Source organism: Chanodichthys erythropterus, chromosome 19, assembly GCF_024489055.1.
Source record: "Chanodichthys erythropterus isolate Z2021 chromosome 19, ASM2448905v1, whole genome shotgun sequence".
In the NCBI taxonomy this organism is placed as follows: Eukaryota; Metazoa; Chordata; class Actinopteri; order Cypriniformes; family Xenocyprididae; genus Chanodichthys; species Chanodichthys erythropterus.
Genome location: NC_090239.1, coordinates 29,368,742 through 29,394,232, shown reverse-complemented (window position 1 = coordinate 29,394,232; position 25,491 = coordinate 29,368,742). Strand labels below are relative to the sequence as shown.

Below are 25,491 nucleotides of genomic sequence, written 5' to 3'. Positions count from 1 at the left end.
TATTTACATAAACCCCGCCCCCGAGAACACAAACAAAGGGGGTGAGGCCATGTTATTGCAATACAGTACATTACACAAATGCAATAGCATGTCATAAAAGCAAGATGACAAAATAAGTTATAACTGTGATTAAACTAAACTATACCTGTTCTTCATGCAGCATATATTCTCTGGCTCTGTAGGATCTTACAACAATTCCCACATGATCAATTTAAAGATTATCATGACAGAATATGCTAATCAATGACTTTAAGATAGTTAACTCCACATCAGCTACATAAATTCATCAGCTAACTGTTCAGAAACATCTTGTTTCATTCTACATGTTGTCACTTCTTCTTGAGTCTCTCCATCATTGTCCGACTTAGGTTAGAACATAAAAGTCTGAACAGTTTCTGACATTTTTAGTAAGTCTTCCTGAGGTAATTGGAGCTGCTAAGCTGAGCTCTTGAAACTCCGCCCTCTTCTTGGGAGCAGCAGCTCATTTGCATTTAAAGGGACACACACAAAAACAGAGCGTTTTTGCTCACCCACAAAAAGTGTCAAATTTAACATGCTATAAAAATGATCTGTGGGGTATTTTGAGCTGAAACTTCACATACAAACTCTGGGGACATTAGAGACTTATTTTACATATTGTAAAAGTGGCATTATATGACCCCTTTAACATTGTCTTTAGCCGTATTATTATTATCATTATTATGTTGTAACAATCAGCCAAATTGGTTGAGTCACAAGATTTAAAATGGGGTCAGATTTTACTGTGTGAGTTTGCTAGTGGTTAAAAGAATGAGACATAAAACAGTGATAAGTTTAAATAAGAATTGTGTATTTACAATATTCACAGGTACTTTAAAACAACACAATAAAACCAAGAAAACTCAGTCTGTTAAAAGCATACAGTCCCAAGTACCATACCCTAAAACAGTCCAAGAATCCTAGTGTGCTGATAAAGTCCCAATGTGAGTGTCCACCAGTGTATATACAAATGTCCACAGTAGTGATAATCCAAAAGTTTGTGGCTGGAAAGTTAAGTCCACAAAATGAAAACTCCGCAATCCAGGTGAGTTGTTGACTATTAGTGAGTCCTTGTTTGTTTGCCATGCTGCTCTCTTTATACAGATGTTTTACCTGCTTCCTGTCATGTGACTGGTCACATGACAGGCCAACCATTCATTTCTTAAAGACATACACACTTAAAATGTTAACCAACTTACACATGTAAACCAATTAAAACTCTATAATACATAAAATCATTGTAATAAATAGAGCGGTAAAACATGCATTTTGTGTGACAGTGTCACAATGTTACAGTAAAGTATTGTTATTATGTTATTAATAATTATTCATTATTACTACTTAAATCATACAATTAATTATAAATAACATTGTTTTCATCATTAGATAATCACAGTTAATAATATAGTTTCTAAAGCTATTTATCAGTTAAATACCTCAAGAAACTGTCAGGTCTGACAATAATTACCCTATTTTTACATATTTAAAGGGATAGTACACCATAAAATAATAAAAACTGTTTGGTTTCCAATGTTCTTCATTATATCTTTTTTGTGTTCACCACAAGAAAGAAATTCATAACTTGAGGCTGAGCAAATAATGACAGAATTTTCATTTTTGGGTGAACTATCCCTAATGTTGAAACATGAAGTAGGAAAATAATCAAATTAATGATCAATTATGTTCTAAATTGCCAATCACATTATATCTCCACTAGAACCACAATCTACCACTTGCAATTTTTAGTCGGTGAAGAGCGTTTTGGTTAAAAATTACCATTTGCCTTTGAATGGTGCATTTTCTCAAGGAAAAATTTTATTCAACTCAAAGTTGATTTCATTGTGTATCAGACATTGCCTCCTTGAGGAATAAATATGAATTGCACTTATTGAGTCATCAGAGATTCAATTGTTATTAAGAAAAAATATACTTACACTATTACATACCTCTGGTCGCTAGCGACCCAATACAATCAGAAAACAGTAATTCTTTTATATATTTTTTCTTGTTATATTGCTTATAATGTATAGATTAAGGAATACTAAAAAGGCTGAAAAAGGTAGTAAGGTCCCGGGTCGCTAGAGACCCGAGGTATGTGTTTAAGGGTTAAAACTGTTTCAAAGTAAATCATTTTTTTTCACCCCTCCAGTAAGTAGGAAGTCATTTTTTAATGTACTCCATTGGCCAGTAGAGAGACTGCTGTTGTCTATGAGCTGAAAGGTCATCCAGCTCTTGGCTCAGGAATTACTCTATCAATCAGATTGGGAACAAAAAGAACGGCTCCAAAACAACACTCAAACTGTTTGAACATGTTTCAAGGCATCCCGTGTAAGCAGCTAACTTCACCGCAACATGTCAACACTGGAGCGGAAAGGCTAATGAAGAGCTAAATCAACAGGCCGTAAAAACATAGAGGCATGGAGGAATATTGCTGTAATTTGATATACTGAAGCCCAGATTAAATGGACCAGTTTTTTTCCATCAATCACAATCTGTTTGAGTATAACTAGGAATGTATACTGAGACCTTTAATAATAGGAATGACATGAACCAAATTAATAATTCAACAATAATAATCTTTGACGGCATTGCACATGCAGAATGTCTTTGTGATGTGAAATAATCGTGCTCCGCAAATAAGAGCAGAGAGATAGAAAATAATCAGCATTCTTTTTCATATGTACTGCCGGCTATATTTATAGTTGTATGTGGGTTTTCTCAAATGCAGTGGAAAAGTCACTATTCAGCTTTAATAATACATCACTTTATATGGCAACTCAGCTATTTAGGCTGAGTTACACAGCGTTGCCATAGTGCTGGGCTACTTTCAGACAGCTAATGACTTGTGGGAAAGGTGCCACAAAAACCTTATACAAACAACTTAATTAGATACGCTGTTCCCTTTTTGACTTCCATGAATATGATCCTGCATTTCATGTTCATCATTTTATCTTGCTGAATAAATCAAGAAAGTCACCAGAAAGTCATTTATTTAATCTATTATCAACCTCGTACAAACTGATGAAGCAATTTTGCTTGACAAAAGTGAAACCTAAGTGAATAAATTTTACAGTAAATTAAGAGAATTTGGCTGTATAAACCGCGAGTGCCATATTCTGTTTTATTTTAGGACTTGAATTAATAAATACTGGTGGGAAATCCTCTTGGCATCTCATCAGTGCTATTTGGAAGACCCTTTTTGAAGTCGTTCTAACCTCGAGATGTAGGTCTCCTCATGAACTCGCAGTTTCTCTGTGAAGTCGGCCTGTTGAACACACAAGAATTTGTACATCCATAAAAACGCCAAACTGATCCAGGGTGGAGATTACAGTTAGATGAGTGAATCTCGGGGTGGGGGTCATATTTCAGCCCAAAAGCAAGAGGGGGAAAAAAAAATTTTGTTTTGCTTCAAAAATGTGAAGCCTATTGGACTATTACAATTTTTTTTTTTGCATTGTGACATTATTTTTATGACATTTCAATACATCTGCCCCCCTGTATTTCTTGTTCTAATAATAGTAAAAAAAAAAAAAAAAAAAAAAGCGTTAATGGTCCTTAAAAATAAGCTTGGTTGTTTTTTACTATATTCCACTTATTATAGTAGTATATTTTATAGGATTTTATTTTATGGCTTTTAATTGGTGCTGATTTCACACAAAAAAACATTGTATTATTACGTTATACTATTATTGTAGTATATTATATTATTGTATTACAGTAATGATAATCACCTTTGGGATGAAAATAAATAATTAATTCAATTTTAATAAATAAAATATTACAGAAATAAGAATACATAATGTCACAATTAAAACAAAAGCTTCAGAGCATAATGAATCAGCGTATTGAATCATGATTCGGATTGCGTGTCTAACTGCCAACGGCTGAAATCACGCGACTTTGGCGCTCTGAACCGCTAATTCGACATGCTGATTCATTATGCTCCGAATCTTCCTGAAGCAGTGTTTTGAATTTGGCCATCACTATATAAGTCGTTATTTTGTTTTTTTAGCACACCAAAAATATTCTCATCGCTTTATAATATTAATACTGTACCACTGTACTCATATGAACCAATTTAAATATGTTTTTAGTACTTTTATGGATCTTGAGAGAGGAAATGTCATTGCTCCCTATGCAGGCCTCAAGGAGCCATCGGATTTCAACAAAAATATCTCAATTTGCGTTCTGAAGATTAATGAAGGTCTTACGGGTGTGGAACGGCATGAGGGTGAGTAATAAATGACAGAATTTTCATTTTTTTGGTGAACTAAACATTTAAACTTCCATCACTTTTTTTTTTTTCACTTCCATAATTTATTTCACTTCTACAAAAATCTGTCAAGTGTCTTCTTTAAAACAAGACCAACCTTAGGTCTATATTCCAAAGCATTCTTGAATTACAACCATTTATGTTTGGATAGTGCATTTTCATGTCTGTGCGAAAAAAGGGGGTGACAGTTATTTAAACCTGTTTTTCTTAAAATTCCGTTCCTGGAAATCAGAGCGATCAGCTGACTTCAGATAACCATAACTTTTGTTACAGACAAGCTATGAAAAAAGTATGTTTCACCATGTTTCACCATCACATCATATTTTATTCACAAGGGTTTATTTATCTATTTTGTAATACTCATTCTCAAAGGTGATTAATATATATATATATATATATATATATATATATATATATATATATATATATATATATTAATCACCTTTGAGAATGAGTATTACAAAATAGATAAATAAACCCTTGTGAATAAAATATACAGCAAATACTACAGAAAAGAGAATATACATAATGTCACAATGTAAAAACAAAAACATCACAGTCCTACTAACTTCAATTTATTTTTCCTTCTTGATCTTGTGATGAAAGGTTTATGACATTCATTGACTCACTGTAAAACAATCTATTGTACTTGTGCATATTTGTACGCAATGTTCCAATTTGTGCAGTGAATTTTCCCGACCAGCACAAAGGCATATTGAATGCCTCTGGTCCACATCTGGAATGGTAATGTTATTGGTAAGGAAGTCATTCTCAGTAATTCCAGCATTTGTAATTTTCAGTGTTTCTACCATATTAGGTATGATGAGATCCACAGAGTCATGGCATTCCTGGGAACTTTTGAAACAAGAATAATATTCAAGGGAAAAAAAACAAATGGAAAGGAATAAATATGGATGTAGCAAACACTTCAAACTCAATGTGGATGGATGTGATATTAAGCATGCTTCACAGTGACTTCATATGCTCCCCTGAGCCATACTGGTTACAATTAGCATAGAAAAAAAAAACAACACAATAGAATCTATTGAAGCAGCGAGATTTTTACCAATCGTTTTACATGAGGTTATATTTAGCAAAGTGATATATGTAATTGACCTTCCTCTGACATTAAAAGGAGAGGAAAGGCCCAGGAGAATTGATGGAAATAGCGGCGGCTCTACAGCGTATCACTCAGATGTAAGATGCACACACAAGCCACTACAAATGGGCTCTCAAATTACAGAGCGTTTGCCATTTGAAATAAAGGCTTGTCACACAGACGACAAAGGTCTTCATGGAACATGGCAGGAGAATTGAATGACCCCCGTAATCATTAATCCCATCAAAGTGAAAAATTATGTATGTCTTTCCAGCCCCTCCTGTTCATGTCTTGACGGCGCGGCCCACGGCAACCTTTGCCTTCTCAAACCTCCCAAACATTTGGCGTGCAAAAACTTGTGATAGAGATGACACAATTTAGCAATCTCCCTGGTTGTTTTGTGCAATCGTGGCAGTCACAGTAATTCAATTCCACCTTAAGTCTAGCGTAAAATTAATCATGATATCTGCCAGCAGCTGTCTAATGTACTTTAGGTTATGCAGAGAATACCAATGATATTAAGCAGGAGAGCGATATTTAGGTTTTAATTTAGGATTCTTTTTTTCTTGGCATAATCACACTGTGGGTGGAGGTTTGTGGGAGTACATGAGCGGAACCATGATATTTTCAGAAATGCTGTTTCGATACATAGTCTGTTATTCATTATTTGCCTTTTAAGATGTTTTATTAATGCTATCTGTGATATTCCTGCCCTCAAGCCATGAATGCAATTCTTGTGGAAACTGACTCATGCGAAATGAAAAACAATTTTTTCTCTCTCTCTCTCTCTCTGTATATTGGTAGTAATCAGTATATTATTTCTGATAAATAGGCTGTTATAAAAGGCTACTCGGAAGGCTTGTTATTTGCTCAAGGGTGTATACCTGCAGTTTTGCTAACATCTCCTGGGTCATTTCCCTCAACACCTCTTGAACATCTTCCACACTGAAGCCCATGTGATCCTCTGGACTTTCTTCCAGCTCAGCTTTTCCAGGTTCTTCCATATTCTCCTCCTGAGATTCCTCCGTGCACTATAAGGTCATTTAAAGAAATAGTTCACCCATAAATAAAAATGTTTTCATTATTTATTCACCTTAATGTCATTCCAAAAATATTTCATCCGTGCAGGAAACAGATTTTATAAAGCATTATTTTGCAGCACATTTACTTGAAATTTATACTGACGTTTAATTGACCCTTCACCAGGAGTTTGATTGACAGGCGATCTAACTGATCATAATGCCGAATCCGCCATTTTGTCAGACAAAGCAGTTAGGTGGAGTTAGCAGATTAACATAGGTGGACTTGAACTTGAAAAATGGTGTGTACTGACATCTTTCCACGATTGAAACAAAATTCCTTATGATGTTCATTCATGTTTATTTGATGCTATAAATGAACTAGTAGGAAGAGATGATCGGTTCACGAGGCGCTACAGCAATCAGTCAAGAAATGTATTGTTTATAACTTTCTTTAAAAATGACAAAATTTGAAATTTGAGACTTTGTTTCATATCAAAAGTAACCTGCTCTGTCTTGTCTGTCGACGCGTTGTCAGTGTCCTCTTTGCTTCGCGATATATTTTTCACTGTGTGAGAACATGATGTGTGCCAAGAGTGAACGGTCATTTGTCATAAAAATTAACAAATTATTAGTTTAAAAAAAAAAAAGCTTAATGTATGCCCAATACGTTTATATAATATAATATAATATAATATAATAAAAAAATTATAATAAAATAGACCCAAATGATTTACTTTAATGCTGTGAAAATTAATATAATATAATTAATAATTAATAAAAAGTGCTGTAAAACGATTAATCCCATCCAGAATAATACTCTGTGTATTTATTTTGTATATGTAAATACACAAATACACACACGTATAAAATATTATATAATGTATATATATATATATATATATATATATATATATATATATATATATATATCATATTTTATAGATGCACATATGTGTATTTGTGTATTTACATATACAAAATAAATACACACAGTATTATTTTGGATGGGATTAATCGTTTTACAGCACTTTTTCTTAATTATTAATTATAATAAAAAAAAAACAAGACCAGATTATTAATCAGTAATCATGACAGGGATATACACAGTGTAAATATTGTATGGAAAAGAGCAGCATAAAGATTCTCAAAATTCGCTTTTTGTGTCTCCATAAAAACAGCATGTAGGTTTAGAACGATATGAGGGTGAGTAAATAATAAATGACAGTTTTGACTGAAATATCCTTTTAGTCACATTCTCAACATCTGGCTTTCTGCAGATAACTGGTGATGGCAAAACCAGGTTAATGATTACAAGACAAAATTAATGAGTACAATGAAAATCAAAATAGGTAAAAGTTTAGGTTTTGACCTCATTTTAAAAAATATGGCATATAGTGATACATTAAATACTAAGCCTATTAATTAATAACATTAAAAACAATTTATTTTTCTTAGCTTTTAATGTAAAATTGCAGTGAGGAAATGTATTGAGCATTCATGTAAAAAGGCAGAACTGAAGTATCTTGTGTGGGAAAATCATAAAATAAGTAGTAACACAGCACCTACATGTGGCCATTTTCTAAACAGCACACACTTTCATGATATGGCACACTGTGCAGATTCTGCGGTTGAGTTCCAACACGTTTTGACAAATGCGTTTTCCGGGATAAGGATTTTTCTTTTTTCAATTATAATTTGAATAAATAATAATAATTTTATAGAGATTGCACACACAAAGTGCAACTTCTAGCTTAAAATATTCTAAAATATGCAATATAGAATATGCAAACAATTTACTCCAGCAATCTTACATATATGTCCAATAAAAACAGGATATTCAACTTGATTGAGTGAATCATGAAAAGTGGGAATTACATATTAAGGGTTGAAAAGAAGGATTTGTAAGGTCAAAGAAAAGCTGGGCAACACTGACATAAATTCCCACGACTTTTATGATATTATTCATTTTCATGACTTCTTTCCAGTGCTGGAAATCCCTGATATTTCAAGATTTTCCAAGACCGTGGGAAAGTCGAATAGATAAATTGTCGAATAGATCTCTTTAAAGGGGAGTGTCATTTTTATGACATTCATATATACAGTAAATACTAAATTTATTTATTTTTTTTTGTACTTAACAAATCATTAAAAATACATGAATACAGAAATAGTTGCAAAAGAAAGTTCTCTCGGGGACTGAAAAAAAAAAAATGTAAAGATAGCAATTGAGCTATGATGTAATCCTCCTGCTATAATATATGATTCCCTCTGCTCAGTACAGTCTATGTTCTCCAGCTGTACAGCACTGTGTCTGTTAAGGAAAAAGGTTAGTCATACTTGGAAGCAGATTTGTGTTTCCTCTGAAAATGAGAAACATGTGAAACGCATCTTCTCTGAAAGGGTAATTCCAAGTAAATACTGAACCACAAAAAGAATACAACAGTTTACTGCAAGCCAAATACATTAGGACAGTTTTGGATAGTGCATTATTACGCGGCAGGAAAGACAACATTTTACCTTTTCAGGTGTTTGGACACGTGGGGGAGCCACATAATGGAAGTACAGATCAACGGGCATGCCCTCTTCCAGCGGGGAGGCAAAGTCAGCTGGGATCAACTCAATGCATTTCTGAAATAAAAGACCCAATCTTTTAAAATCCATTAAAATCTTATTGAGGATTATTTATTGCAACTTTAAGTAGGAAACTGTAGTCGACCGGTCTTTATTGCAAAATAAAACCAACAGAATCCGGAAACAAAGCAACAACTAATTAATAATAATTGATAATGAAAATAATCAACAGCGAATCTGATTAACGATTAATTGCATCTGCGCAATTTTCATGGAAAACATCAGTCACATCACTTTAAAGTAGTGAATAATACATTTGTGTGGACAAAACGCATCTAACATCGGAGAACAGAGAGTGAGCTTCTGCGGATTGATTCATGACCCAAATTCTCTCAAACATGAGAATGCGTCATATTAAAATTTTTGAGCCGCGCTTTCCTAAGTGCATAATTTTCATTTTATGGTTGAATCCTTATTTGCAAATGTTAAATAAGTCACAGAGTATTTTCATTTTGTATAAAGGCTCGTCTCCGTTATCTAAAGTCTTTGGTTAAACTTCAGACTTCAGTGAACAAGCGCCAGTAAGCACATGCATCATAAACATAAATGTAACACAAGTAAGAGCAGTAAAGGGAATGCACTACTAAAATGTAGCAAATATAATAGGCCTATGTTCAGATGAGTGAATGTGTGTTCCTCCTACCTCGCAGTTAACATTTAGGGCGTTTCACTTTGAAACCGTTTTCAAAAGCTTGCATTTCAGGTTCCCCAAAACGCTGTTTTCGTGTAAATGAACGGCCAAAACGCATAATAAGTTTTCAGTTTTTAGCTGATAATGGATTTTAACTTCTACTTCCAAATGATAAGCAATCAATTTTTGCACATAATGTTTAATTGCACATAGCCTACATAGATACATTCAATATATATGTTTTCATTGATTTCAAATTGCACATTGTTGGATGACATTGGACAGGTTGTGGAATAACAATTCTTTAAGTAGTTGATTAAAATGTATCTTTTCCCCCATCCAGTTAATCAATTATTTGAAGAAATAATCGCAAGATTAATCGATTATCAAAATAATCGAAAGTTGCTGTGTTCTTGTTGCGGAAAATAAATAAATGGGCATTAAATATTAATTTTGAAATTATGTTCAGATATTCAGATACTTCCTAATTTTCAAAAGGGTTAGTTCACCAAAAAATGACAATTCTGTCAATAATTTCTCACCCTTATTGAACGGAATACAAACTAAGATTAAGAAATTTTTAATGAAATCTGAGACTCGATTGCTTTGTATGATGAACAGATCAGGTTGTTTCATTTAGGCTTTTATTCACATATAAACATTGATCAGGGAACATAAACAGAAGCTCAACTGAAACTGCTTGACACGCAAGAACAAACCTCTAGCGGAAGCTCATTGGAATGAACCTCACATAAAGATTTTGTGTGAATAAAAGCCTATAAATTCAGTCTCTTCATCATATAAAGTGATCATGTCTCTTCAGAAAACGTGGACTAACCCACTCAATTCATATGGATTAGTTTTACAATCTCTTCATGAACTATTTGAAGCATCTAAGTTTCGGTTACATAGCAGTCAATGGAGAGACAGAAAGCTTACAGGTTTGGAACGACATGAGGGTGAGTAATTAATGATTGAATTTTCATTTTTGGGTGAATTAATCCTTTAATATTACTGTAATGTTTCAGTGCTAGGCAGATAGTTTTGTACATTGTAATAAACTACTTTTTTTAATAGGGCCTATAAAATATACAGGTTAAATTATATTTTCAACTCTAACCATTATTTTATTTATTTATTTGGAGAGTAGTCTTAATAAGTGGTATAGTGTACAGTCATAATTTTTTGTGGTATATCTGAAAAGATTTAGGCCTGCATTAACAGCTGAGTTACATTTTCTCTTCATTTGGCTGTAACAGTTTACTGTTCATTTGGCAGCAGGCCCTTTACCCAGAGTCCAAAACTAGTACACTAACAAAAACAAAGAGCCTTGTGGTTTGTATACTGAACATAATTACAATTCCAAATTGAGGCAGGGGAGTATAACAATGCTCTTTCATTACTGCATTGTTTCCCATTATTCCCAATGACATGATTCATGCGTGTTCCATCTCAAGCAATAAACAAATTAAGGTCAACAGTATCATATTAATAGGAGTAAAAATAGAATGCCTGCTGCGATTCATTGTCCTGTTTTGCTTTTGTTTTATTTGTAAAACATCTTGATTCAATAAACTGGTTCCAATTTGAAAGGAAAAAAACAAGTACATTAATATTCAAAATGTGCTTTGAAGTCCCTTTCAAAACAAATAAAAATGGTTCTGTTACATGGTGTTCGGTGCCATTGTATCAGTGACCTAGATTCTGTTATTGATGTTCACTGTAAGATGCTCAACTGCAGCTATCATTATTTGTATGCTACAGCATAAAGCACCATTCAGACGCTAAACAAATCTGAGCCTTGATGTTTGATGTAATCTAGACTTCCAATGTTACAAATCTCCGATACTGTGCACACAGAAATATTGATGTAAATGGAATAAAATGATTCATTATATTCCCCTGGCTTAACATTTTGAAAGTGTACTTAGAGTGTGATCTTTAAGTGTTAATTATGGATGAGAGCAAATCAGATGGGAGGCAGTTTTTCCTCCAGAGAGGGAAAACGACAACCTGTGTATTGACCAACCACTGGCCCAACGATGGAATCCAATGGCATGGACGAGGGTATACTGCATGTAGGTCTTTTACTTGTAGTTCTGTAAAGGTCAATTAATTTAAAGAGAACTATTATGCTTTGAGCATGAAAAAGGTCTGCAAAGTTACAAAGCACAAATTCCACTACAAAGGGAGTTATTCTGTATATCATTTAGCACTTTTTCTGAACTACTTGAAACGCCTCAATTGTAGTCTTGAGTTTTCTTCTGGGAATGAACATGTGACACTATTCCTCATTTAAATAATTCCCACCCAAGGTATACGCAAAAAAGGTGCAAGGCCTAGTTGAGTTGCATTGTGTAGTAGTAGTGTGTTGACACTCACGGTTATGGTAAGGGGAGTGACATTTTCGAAACATGCTCAAAGCCGGTTGACCAATCACATCACAGTGGTCCAATCTGAGCACATATGCTTTTTGGAAGGAGGGGCTTTATAGAAACAGAAACTAAACAGAGCAGACAAACTGAGAAGAGACAGACTATGAAGAGAAGTGCAGCAATATAATTAATGCAATAATGTAATGTTCGTTGATCAGCGAATGTACATTGAGCTCAAGCATGCTTGCTTGATGAGCAAGAACCAAGTTCATTCTCGCATGTCAAGCAAGTACGGCTGAGCTTCTGTTTACAATATTTGTATGTATTATGTATATTAGCTGATCAATGATTATATAGGAGTAAAAGCCTAAATTAAATCTGTTCAGTATATATAAAGTGTTTGTGTCTCTTCAAAAGATACAGCTTGATTCACATGGATTATGAACATTTTGAAGAGTCTGAGTTTTAGGTGAATAGACTTTCAATGGACACAAAACTTTCAAATTTCATTAAAAATACTTTCAAGTCTTATGGGTTTGGAAGGACTTGAGAGTAATTGATGACAGAATTTAAATTTTTGGGTGAACCAACCTTGCTTGCTCACAATAAATTTTTGTTTTCTTAGTCCCTTTCTTTCGACTTGCTCAAGTCAGGAAAAGACAGAAATCAGAAGATCTCAGATAAAGTGCCTACTGCTCCATTCATTCATATAGGAAGTCTTAGTGAACTTTCAGTGACTTGAGCCCGGAGGAAAGGAGAGGGACTAGAAAGAGGGGGGCTCATAGATGGGCAAGGAGAGAAGTTTCGGTGTCCTATATGCTCTTTCTTTGAGATCTTCTCTCCAGATTAGTTTGTTTATTATTTTAGTAAATTTATTATGTTCAGTTTTCAGGAAATTCAGCTTTAAGTATTTCCCGCAATGGAGGATAATGCTCTGAACATGACTGAACTGGTGTTTGAGACAAAACAAAGCATTCAAATATGTCGATTTTGCATAACTGTTGCGTCAAAGCCGTTTTTTGTGGCCTAAAAAAACTGACAGGAATTTATAGCCACATGAAGTGACATGAAGCCTTTAAATTTCAATACGAAATTGTGATTTTAGACGATGAGCAATGACATAATGCTATGACTACTAGACAGTGATCCATCTGATACAGTTGGATTAGCAAAAATGCAAATTAGCAACTTTGCGAAGCTCCTGTGATTTCATTGCTGTCATTATGAACGAGGCTTCAGCTAATCCAGTGTGACTGATAACAATTTGATTTGTAATTTGATTATCAAATTGAAGAAACATGAAAGGTCAGCCTCTGTTTTTATTACTCGCCTTCTGACTCTCTCACATAACCACTTCATGACTTTTGACAATCGGCATGAAGTTTGGTCCATTTTGCAGCTTATTTTGTTGGCAAAAATGTATGAAAGCAGAAAAAAATGTCAATAAGCAACATTTAATCATCGAAGGAGTAGTTAAACCAAAAGTGAAAATATATTGTTATTGTCACACTGCACTGTGTTATGTAATCTACAACACAGTAAAATGCAGGATGAACGGGATATGACAAATGTGACGAGCAGGGCGGGCGAGAGCCGTGAGGGAACGAGTCTCTCACGGAGGAGCTCCGGAGGCATAAAAGGAGGAGCGACTACAATGAAGGACGAGAGAGGACCAGGCACGCCTCGCAGGTGACGCTCATTATCACTCGCGTCACCGGCCTCGCGCCGTTCCCTCACGGCTCTCGCCCGCCCTGCTCGTCACAACAAACTTTAATGAACACGGAGAAATCAGACAAGCAACTACACATTAAACGTCAACAATAACTCAGATGAACAAAGAACTGAGAGAAACTGGGCTTATATACATGTAAGGTAATCAACGAAACAAGAAACAGGTGTGAAACTCAATCAAAAACCATATCAACAAATAATTAACGAGAACTCAGTGACAAGGAACACAGGATAGCTAAACAGAACAGTACATCCATACAGTACATCCCCCTTTGGGAAGTTGCATTCTCGTGCCACAAAGTCCAACAGACAAGGGGGGTGTTCCGGAGGAGGACAAGGGGCAGGAAACAGATGAGACTGTTGAGGAGCTTGCAGATGGAAGCGCCACAGAGGAGACTATGGTGGGAATAGCTAGGGAGGAGCCAGAGAGAGACCCAGACAGAGGGACTTCCGATGGAGGTGGAGCCGTGTGAAGTGAAGACCCAAGCGGAGCAGAGGAGATGACAGTGCTGGACTGGAGAGCCCAGACAGAACCGTAGGCTGCAGGACCTGCGGGCTTGGCAGACAAGGGTGGAGCCAGTGGGAGCAAGGACAATGGTGGAGCCGGACAAGCGCGCCTGGTGGAACCAAAGAGGTGGAGGGACAAGTCAAAGCCGAAGGCTCGGAAGTCCAAGGAGCAACCAGGGTGATGACTGACCAAGGCAGAACTGGAGGGACAAAGGAGCCGACAGGGTCGACAGGCCGAGGTGGAGTTCAGGGGATCCTTATACCAGGGTGGAGCCGGCGACCGGGAAGCCCAAGGAAGAGCCAATGCTCATAAGGGAGCCAGCAGCGACTGGGCTGCAAAATTGGATGGACTCAGCCGAGGAGGATGGAGTGGGAGGCTAAGAGGAACCAGCAGCAACAAAGGAGACATGGAGCTGGATGGAACCAGCAGTTATTGGAGATTTTGGGGAATGTCATCCAAATCATCATACCATTCCTTGTGTATAGGGCACAGCTCACCCTCAGCGGTGGTAGTATGGACAAGACTCCACTCCATGCCTTCAAACTCCACTAACACTCCCTCTGAGGTGAACAAAGATGCACACCTGGTCAGACTCTGCAGGCTTGGGCTCAGGGTGTTGGGCTGTGGTTCGTTGTCCAAACACGTAGAGGGTCCAGGTTCAGTCTCCGGGATGAACACTGGCTAAGGCTCGAGCTCTTAGATGGACATAAGGTCCGGCTCACACACCCAGTCAGATTCGGCTATCCTTGGCTCTGGGTCTGTGGTGGGCGTGTGGATGTATTGAATGGATTCCGGTTCTGTTATGTCCTAGGCCAAGGACATCAACTCTGATCTGCACATTTTGGAGATCATGGCGTCTTCTATCCACCGTTTTTTAGCGTTTGTAAATGCCACACTTAAAGACGCTGCTGTCGGCCGCTTCACAGTTCCTATTCCCGGTGCATCCTAGTGGCTAGTTCCTGTAACTGAGTTCCTAGAACTATTCGGTGCAAAAGCCTCTAATCAGAAACCACAGCAACAATAAATGAATGAGAACTAAGGTAAAACAGTGACAGGGAACAAATAACAGCTAAACAGAACAAAACATGCCTGTTACAGTTATTTATTCACCATGATGATTTTTCAAACCTGTTTGATATTCTTTGAATAGCAACCAGGGACTGTCAAGCTCCAAAAATGTCAGAAAGTATCATAAAACTATCATAAAAATAGTCCATGCAACTTGTGCGATATATTCCAAGCTTTGTGAAAGGAACAGATTAAATTGTTTATGTGTACATTTATGCACTATTTATATTTACTGAAAATCCAACTGAATATTCCCTTCTTCCATAACTATCAGGGGGAAAGGAGAGGGAGTAGGGAAAGAAGGCCTCATATGGGCAAGGGGAGAAGTTTGGGCAAGTTTACAAAAAAAAACGTTTTGGTGTCCTATGCTCTTTCTTTGAGATCTTTTCTCCAGATTAGTGGGTTTAAGTGCATGCATGCTGTCTTGTGAAAATTCTTATGTTCAGTTATCAGGAAATTCCACCTTACACCACAATGGTTTCCCGCAACGAAGGATAACAGCATGGAGGAGACATGTATGGACATGAACAGTCCTCTGTATCATAAAACTATCATAAAAGTAGTCCATATGATTTGTGTGATATATTCATTGAATTTTACGTTTACATTTATGCATTTAGCAGATGCTTTTATCGCAAAGCGACTTACAGCAGAGGAATAGCTGGTCTTTACTATATACTGAAAATCCCACTGAACATTCCTTTCCACCGTAGCTATCAAATCTCATTTGTGCAATGTGATTATGCACATATTAAAAATTGGTGCATTGTGGTGCATAACGAGACACAACAAAACCAATGACATAACTGACATAAAACTTGGTGTAACACATTTTGACACATTTAGATTAGGAATGACATGAGATTGAGTAAATGATGATTCATTTTTGAACTATGATTTGACATGTTTACAAGTTATCTTACCTCTATTTTCAGGAGTTGCTCCTCTCTTCTATGATTGAACAGTAATTCATATAGTCGGTAGTGCTGGAAAAGACTGTTTAATGTATACACATAGAGAAGAAAACATGACCATACTGTCAAAACTGTTGACAATATTCAATCCCTTGATGTGCCAGCAGTTTGTAATTGTGTAATTATGGTCAATGATTAGGTGTTTGACAATAATCCCAACTCTTACTGCTATAATATTGCAAATACTGCAATACTACATTAAAATTTAGATGATGTACTATGAATAATAACTCAGAAAAACATTTATATTTTAAATGAACATGCTCAGTAAAGGAGATGGACCATGCCTAACAAGCAGTCTGAATTTAGGTCTTGTAAATGGAGCGTTACTGAGGCTTTCAAGCTGAAAAATCAATCATGCTCAGGTATAATACACATATTGCATGTCATTTTTCAACACTGTGCATCAGTGTTTCTTCCATTGCACTTTTTGCTTTCTAAAAGACAGATGATTTCCTTGCAGCTTGTTATTCGCCACTGTATTGCATGCTTTACAATCAGCTGCTTTATGAATTATGCATAACATTAATTATGAAGGCCATAAAAGGAATATATTTTGCTTGTTGCCGGCTTTCTAATGGCAAAGCAGCATCTTGCATCAATTAATAATGTGTGACGGGAATGACCTAATCCATATTCAACAATTAAACACGTGCACTTAAACATAATCAGTGTATTTAGGAGGAGTGTATTTAAAGGATGGATGTGACATTGTGAGACAAACCTGGTCTTGAAGTAATCTGTGATAGCTTTGATTTGATCTGTGTTGAACAAAAAACTGGCTTTAGCTTCTGTTGATGGGGACTTTCTTGTGGCAAGCACTGTTTGGGTAAATGCCTTGAAATTATCAGCAATTGATGCCTGTTTGTCTGAAATAAAATGCAATAAAAGGCATTGTGTTTATTTGCATACACATTCTGTGACCAGTTTCTTTAAAATAATTATGTAAATGGGGTAAAATATCTGTACTTTGCTTTGCGAATTCACTCCATGTTCTCAGTCAGTGCTGAGATGAATGGATTTTTAAAAATACAGCAGACCTTAAGCAAAAACTGTGGTTGAATTTCAAACTTTATTTCAGAGAACGCAACTTACTTTTTATGTTGTCGAGTAGTTGCTGCAAAAGTGCCATGATAAATGAGATTTGCTGAGAAGTGAAGTTCATCTCTTTGGCCCACCAAAATCCATTGACAAAATATTCCAACAATGCAGCTTCTTTCAAACATGTTTGGTGCTTTTTGAAGTTCAGTATATCCTCAAACTGTCTGAAAATGTAAGACAATACAATATCATAAAAGTAATTTCATATATGGAAATTGAATAAGAAAAAAAGAGCTGTGACACTTTTATATGCTTATTTTTGTGATGATTTCAGTACACTTACAACTGCACTTGGTGCACAGGCAGGTTGAGGAGGATATTTATTTGGTCATGCTTCAGAGTCTCCCACTGAGGAAAAGATATCTTCATTTCCTAGAATATGAAGATAATAGGCTAATATTACTAGAAAATACATTTAATTACAATTAAAAATAAACCTAGCCATATTAATAAAGTTCACCAGGGTCAGAAATTAAAGGGATAGTTCACCCAAAAATGAAAATTTGATGTTTATCTGCTTACCCCCAGGGCATCCAAGATGTAGGTGACTTTGTTTCTTCAGTAGAATACAAATGATGATTTTTAACTCCAACCGTTGTGGTCTGTCAGCCATATAATGCGTGTCAATAGGATCTCCATCTATAAGAGTCAAAAAAAACATGCACAGACAAATCCAAATTAAACCCTGCGGCTCGTGACGACACATTGATGTCCTAAGACACGAAACAATCAGTTTGTGCGAGAAACTGAACAGTATTTATATCACTTTTTACCTCTAATGCACCACTATGTCCAACCGCCCTCCACATCCGTTTGGTGAGGTCTGATCGTGCTCTGACAACGGAAGTGATGTCTAGCACTCATTGAAGCAAAGCGCGAGACATCACTTCCGTTATCAGAGCGAGTTTTGTTGCCCTCGCTAACTGGATGCTGAACGCAGTTGGACATAGTGGTGTTTTAGAGGTAAAACATGATATAAATACTGTTTGGTTTCTCGCACAAACCGATCGTTTCATGTCTTAGGACATCAATGTGTCGTCACAAGCCACAGATTTTAATTTGGATTTATCTGTGCGTGTTTTTTTTACTCTTATAGATGGAGTTCCCATTGACACGCATTATACGTCTGACAGACCGCAACAGTTGGACTTAAAAATCATCATTTGTGTTCAACTGAAGAAACAAAGTCACCTACATCTTGGATGCCCTGGGGGTAAGCAGATAAACATCAAATTTTCATTTTTGGGTGAACTATCCCTTTAACCACACCACAAGTTATCCATAAGTTATTATATTTCACTTGCGTGATATTTCACAGTATAGCAGTTATGAATTTAGTACTTTCGCAGACACTCTGAAAATCATCTGTAAAAACGCTGCATGCAAAGAAAAAGCTTACAACTTCAACAAACTTTCAACCGCAATTGACTATCCCAAAATCTACAGGCTATCTAACCAATCATAACGCCGAATCCGCCATTTTGTCCGACAATATAGCAGTCAGGAGTTCGAAGATTAACCTCGATGGAGTTAAATTTGAAAAATGGTGTGTACCGTCTTTCCGCGTTTGAAACAACATTCCTTATGATGTTCATTCATGTTTATTTGATGCTATAAATGAACTAGTAGGAAGAGATGATCGGTTTACGAGCTGCTTGATCTTAGGCTACAGCAATCTGTCACGACACATTAAAGAGCCACAAAACGGTTTTTATTGTTCGAATTTCTTAAAAAATTACACAGTTTGAAAGCTGGGACTGTGTTTAATGTCATAAGTAACCTGTTCTGCCTTGTCTGTCGACGTGTTGATAATATTCTCTTTGCTCCGCGATGTATTTTTCACTCTGTGTGGCGATAGCGCCATGGCTTGTCGGACAAAGCAACAGTAACTTATAAGGGGGTCTTTGCGAAGGGTCAATTACATCTAAATCTACTGTTTCATGATAGATCTTGCGCATTATTTACAACTACTTTTGAATTTAATATTTTATTTGACGTTAATTATAATCGTTGAGATTAAGATAAGAAACATACCATCATGAAATATGACCATGAGGGGAAAACGTTTAATTTTTGACACAGACTTTCATTAGGCTATAGATCGGTTATGCGCGTTATAGCTATGACACATGAATCAAAGTTTAATTACCTTTGTAAGCATTAGTATACAATGCAAAATGTTTGTGAATGTTACTCATACATGTTTTAATGTATTGGTTTGCTTTCTGTTTAGATTCGCAGGAATCTTTTTCTAGGTTGTACAGGTAACACCTCATTTTATATAAGCCTATAGCAATCGTGTAAACAACCAGTGAGTGACTAGACTAAATCCATACACACGGAGCCTAGTTTACGTACACTGATCCGGGTATCATCTTTATCTGCTTCTTCTCCTCTCTTTATATTCTCTGAGTTTTCAGGGACTCTGCCGCTCTCTCGTGATCTCTCTCTTCCAGACATGTTGGCTGTATACTGTTGCTCTGGAAACAGCAGTGGGCGGGGCATGTGAGTGGCTATTGGAGCGAAGTGAAAGTATAATTTTATATATATATATATATATATATATATATATATATATATATATATATATATATATATATATATATATATATATATATATATATATATATATATATATATATATATATATATATATATATATATATATATATATATATATATATATATATATATATATATATATATATATATATATATAATTATTATTAAAAGCCTACTCATTTTTATACTTTACACCGTAGAATTATATATATATATATATATATATATATATATATATATATATATATATATATATATATATATATATATATATATATATATATATATATATATATATATACTGTGTAAGTAGCCAATAAAAAGTGTAGGCTACTCTTTAAAGGTATAAATTGAATGATTTGCGATTCGGTTTGATCGAATCATTCAAAAGAACCGTTTGGACATCATTTTTCGCGCACGTCACGTAACAATTTATTATTGAGGAAAAACAACAACAACAACAACAACAACAACAACAAACATTTGACCAGCATAGAAAACCTTACCTAAAACCTTCAGTTGTAAAGCAGCCAGATTATAAGAGTTTTATTACAAAATACTAAATAGTCTACGTACCAAAGCATTAAAACATTATTTAAACGATTTCTCTGAATCTTATCGTAACATGAAATTAGCTTATGGATAAATCCACACACTGTTTTTTTATTTATCGTTCTGACAGAAGACTAAAAATGAATAGGCCAAAATAATAAAAAAAAAAATGGTTAAAAAAAAAGATTCAGAAGTCCCGCCCAAATGGTGTGAAATGTGGGAAGAAAAAAAAAAGGTAAAATCTTGATTCAGACTCATTAGGAGCTCAGCGTGAAAGCCTCGACTTTGCTCGCATTATTAACCATCCTCAAAGTGTAGTTTGAAAGAAATCATGTTTGTCAAATTTACCTGCGCTGTAGTCACCAGGGCATTATTTATTTTAGTGTCTCTCATCGGTGTATGGAGAGTGACATGGGTGAAAAATAATAATTCGTACTGGCTTCTAACTATCCTCTATCTGCCTCTCGTGGCTGAAATGCTTTTAACACTGAGAAGAAGAAAAGGGAAGGATTACAAATGGTAAGTACACACATCAACTTTTCTTTTTGCATGCATAAGAATTTCGAGAGCTAAATTAATTGAACCTTTTCTGGGGTCAACATCCTGAAATATCATCTAGTGTAACTTGGTTTAAACACTTGAGTGAATTTTGACAATATACAGTTGAGTGACTCAAACTCTTTATCTTTAGGTTTTCTCCAGCAATATTGTTTTTCCTCATCAGTATTATACCAACCATATGGATCCTTGAATTGCACCATCAGCAAAACATGTCAGATGATACTAAGGTAATACTCAAGGGGACTTCTGTAGCTTTTGTCTGCTTTGCAAACACATTTCAGGCTGCCCTGAGAAAACTTTAGACAAATAAAAACCCATGTGCATTCCAGTGTCTGATAAGATGCCAAATGCATTATATTTCATAATCAATGTTTTATGCCTAAAATGTTGCTTATTGCAGTGCAATAAACTGGATTCATCCGGATTCAGATCCTTTCTTGATGAATTAAGAAATTCTACCAATGCTACCGTCAATCCACAGGTACTACCTCTGTCTTTCATACCATCATGACTTTCCACATTACAGACGTTTTCCATGTAAGTCTAGACTACAGTAATCTCTGAAAGAAGTCCCTTGCAAATCTTTCAGACATAGTTTATTTACTCAGTTTTGCTTTTAAAGCACAACTACTAGCTTGGGTGATTTGTAAATACAAATGTTGGTTCAGTCCTCAACACAAACAAGACCTGTGTTAATGGTTGCGCGTGGTTCTTATGGAAGAACTACTGTTATTTGTTAAGAAGTCGCCACACCTATGAGATTTACAGAACATGCTTTATGTAAGCCTGACCTCAGTTCTTCCAGAAAGCAATACCTCATAGCTGAATAGGAACTTTGTGGTGGTGTTTTAGGACCCTCTGAGATTATTGTCATCGGTGTGTGCCAATGACTGGATCCTGGCCCTTCACCAAATCCTTCTGATCCTGCTAATAGTGGGGAAGTGGCTGTTACCAATCGCTGGAGGGGTCACCAGAGATGAAATGTCCCAGTTGTTGCTCATGTTTGTGGGCACAGCTGCCGATATCCTCGAGTTCATCAGTGAGACGCTGCCTGATGTGAAGCAAGTATTGTTTAAGGCTAAAAATGGCCAGCACAGTCCACATTTTCACATTTATTTCAATGTGTTTCCAAGTGTAATTAAATCTTTCTGTTTACTTCCAGATTTAAACGAAAATAAAAATAGAATAAAAAAAACCCACATATTTTCAATGTGATCTGTATGGAAGCTTGTTTCCGCCATGGAATAAAAAATACAAAAGGTAATTGCAATTTTTTATTTCACAATTCTGACGTTTTTCCTCACAATTCCGAGGTTATATCTCACAATTCAGGTTTTTTTCATGCAATTCCAAGTTTATATCTGACAATTCCGAGAAAAATGTAAGTTACAACATAAAGTCGCAATAAAAACGGAGTTGTAAGTTTATATCTCACAACTCACAAAGTTTACATCTTAAAATTCTGAGAAAAATCAGTCATATATCTTTATATCTTGCAATTCAGACTTTATAACTCACAATTGCAACTTTGTATCTCACAATTCCAACTTCTCCCTCACAATTCTGAGTTTATGTCTCCCAATTCTGACTTTTTCCATCACAATTCTGAGTTTACATCTCACAATTCTGACTTTTTCTCTCAATTGTGAGTTTATCTCACAATTCTGACTTTTTTCTTGCAATTCCGAGTTTATATCTTGCAATTCAGACTTTATAACTCAAAACTGTGACTTTATATCTCACAATTTTGATTTTTTTCTTGCAAAATGTATCTTGCAATTCCGAGTTTATATCTTGCAATTCAGACTTTATAACTCAAAATTGTGACTTTATATCTCACAATTTTGATTTTTTTCTTGCAAAATCTATCTCACAATTCTGACTTTATCTCACAATTCTGATTTTTTTCTCATAACTGTGAGATATAGGCCTACACTTGGAATTGACCCTTTGCCCGACAAGCCGTGGCGATGTCACGCCACACAGAGTTAAAAATACATTGCGTATCAAAGAGGACACTGACAACACACCAACAGACAAGACAGAACAGGTTACTTATGATATTAAACAAAGTTGTGCTTTCAAATTGTGTAATTTTTTAATAAATTTGAACAATAAAAACGTTTTGTGGCTCTTTAATTTGTCGTGACAGATTGCTGTAGCTCCTCAGTTCAAGCGGCTCATGAACCGATCATCTTTTCCTACTAGTTAATTTATAGTTTCAAATAAACATGAATGAACATGAGAATGAATGTTGTTTCAAACGTGGAAAGACGTCAGTACACACCATTTTCTATTTCAAGTCCAACGAAGTTAATCTTTTAACTCCTGACTGCTTGTCAATCAAACTCCCGGCGAAGGGTCAATTGTGAGAAAAAAGTCAGAATTATAATAAACAAAGAGTTGCAATTATGGTTTTAAATGATGATTTACAAGATACAAGCTCGCAATTGCAAGAAAAGTCAGTTTCCTTTCAGTCGGTCATGTTCTACGTCATGTCAGAAGTGAACCGACGAATTGGAATCACTTCCGATGTGACATCTCCATTCCCTTCTTCAGGGAACGAGGGTTACATATGTAACCAAGACGAACTGTGAGATAAAAAGTAAAAATTTACTTTTACTTTTTTTTTTTATTCCCAGGTTATATTTCACAATTCTGGCTTTTTTCCTCAGAATTGTGAGATATAAACTCACAGTTGCGAGTTATAAAGTCTGAATTGCAAGATAAAAACTCACAATTACCTTTTTTTTTTTTATATATTCTCTGGCACGTCACGAATGGTGGCTGTAACTATTTGCACAACAAAAGGAGTAAGGAACATAAATTTTGTTTAATAAATCCACAACAGAGCTCTCAGGAGATCACAGGAGACAAAAGCAAACACCACCACATTAACATTGATGATACCGGACAAAGTAACAGAATGAAACTCAGGACTTACAAACATGGGGAGCATAGTCAAGGTTAACAGAGATGGGTATGTGGAAACTAATTAACACCAAGGGAAAATAACTAGAAACTCAGGCAGGCAAAACAGGAACAGAACAGTGAAAACGATACCAAAACTGCTACACGTTACAGGTGGAAACAAGCTTCCATAGGTTTGAGACAATGTGATCTATTACAATATCTTCTTAGTCATTAATATTTTATCATATGCTGTTCATTGCATTAGGGAGAACAGTCTGCCTTTTGTCTGCATTATTCTTGCAGTTTGGACATGGAGCATGCTACAGTTTCCTTTGCATTTCTCAGGTCTGTACTTTTCCATAATTATCTGTCGTTTCATAATGTGGCATTAATTATGACATTATTTATGCATAATAACCATAGCCAAGAAACTGCAATTTAATTGTAGTCATTGTTGTAATGTTCTTTCGTACTTTTGTTTTTCATGGCATCTCTCAGTGGTGAACACCAAACCTGAGGATTTTTGTGAAGGCCAGGATGACTCTATCCTCTCCAAGTACAGGACAGATTTATGGAACATCGTTGGATGTCTTTTGCTTCAAGATGGCCCCTTCTTTATTGTCCGACTTACAGTTATGATGTTTTTTTCTGTCTATCATCAAATGCTGGTCTTCTTTACCATTAAGAACTTTCTAGTAGTGATGCTTAATATCTACAGGATGTGGGTTATTTGCATAGATTACAGATCATAAGAAGTGTAAAGAGGATCTGGTTCGGTTAACCAACTGCAGTTAAACAAATTCATTGGCATTATTTTGAGGAACTGGCACTGTGCCAGTCTGAATGAAAAGTTTGACTCAGATAAACATTTTGACTTATTATAATAGAACAGCTTTTTGCTGTTGAATTATCAATAATACATGCATATACCACATGTTATATTATTAATAAAGTTGTCTAATTAAACACATTAGAATAATTAAATATGGCTTTTTGTGCTAGTTTTCAAGGCATTCAATTTGACATTTCGTTCTGTTATTTTGGCTTCGTAAGACTGAACATAGCAAGTGCCAGTTCAAACAACAGTCCCACAGTAGAAAATACACAGTAAAATCCCCAGAGTTAAATCAACTCTGCTCAGAGTACATATGGTCCATCTCTAAATAGTGTTAAAGTAACAGTGAAGCAGAGTTAAAGTTAATGAGATAATTAAGCAATTAATATGGCTGTGACTGAAGTCAGTTGTAGTTCTTGTGTTACTCTTTTCTTCAGTGATTGTTAACAGCAGGTGTTCATCACTAATGCACAATCATCACTTAATTAATTGTATAATTATCTCATTAACTTTAACTCTTCTTTAGTGTTATTTTAACACTATTTAGAGAGGGACCATATGTACCCTGAGCAGAGTTGATTTAACTCTGGGGATTTTGCTGTGTATGTTTATCAGTAAATGATAAATTACTTCTTAA

The 25,491-nt window shown here is 35.5% G+C and overlaps 2 protein-coding genes across 2 annotated transcripts; one reads left to right on the top strand and one right to left on the bottom strand.

Moving 5' to 3' along the window:
- Positions 1-2,884: 2,884 nt before the first annotated feature.
- On the bottom strand, positions 2,885-19,891 carry cabcoco1 (ciliary associated calcium binding coiled-coil 1). Its single transcript, XM_067370241.1, has 8 exons — positions 19,790-19,891; positions 17,715-17,803; positions 17,426-17,595; positions 17,055-17,199; positions 16,280-16,352; positions 8,930-9,040; positions 6,275-6,421; positions 2,885-3,283 (listed from the first exon to the last, which is right to left on the bottom strand). Exons 1-8 carry the CDS (start codon positions 19,889-19,891, stop codon positions 3,200-3,202), a joined length of 921 nt encoding a protein of 306 aa, XP_067226342.1. The 3' UTR covers positions 2,885-3,199.
- Positions 19,892-20,844: 953 nt separating this feature from the next.
- On the top strand, positions 20,845-24,942 carry tmem26b (transmembrane protein 26b). The gene is made up of 6 exons (XM_067370020.1): positions 20,845-21,064; positions 21,237-21,333; positions 21,507-21,587; positions 21,959-22,167; positions 24,285-24,364; positions 24,518-24,942. The coding sequence occupies exons 1-6, from the start codon at positions 20,877-20,879 to the stop codon at positions 24,769-24,771; spliced, it is 909 nt and encodes a 302-aa protein (XP_067226121.1). The 5' UTR covers positions 20,845-20,876; the 3' UTR covers positions 24,772-24,942.
- Positions 24,943-25,491: the final 549 nt, after the last annotated feature.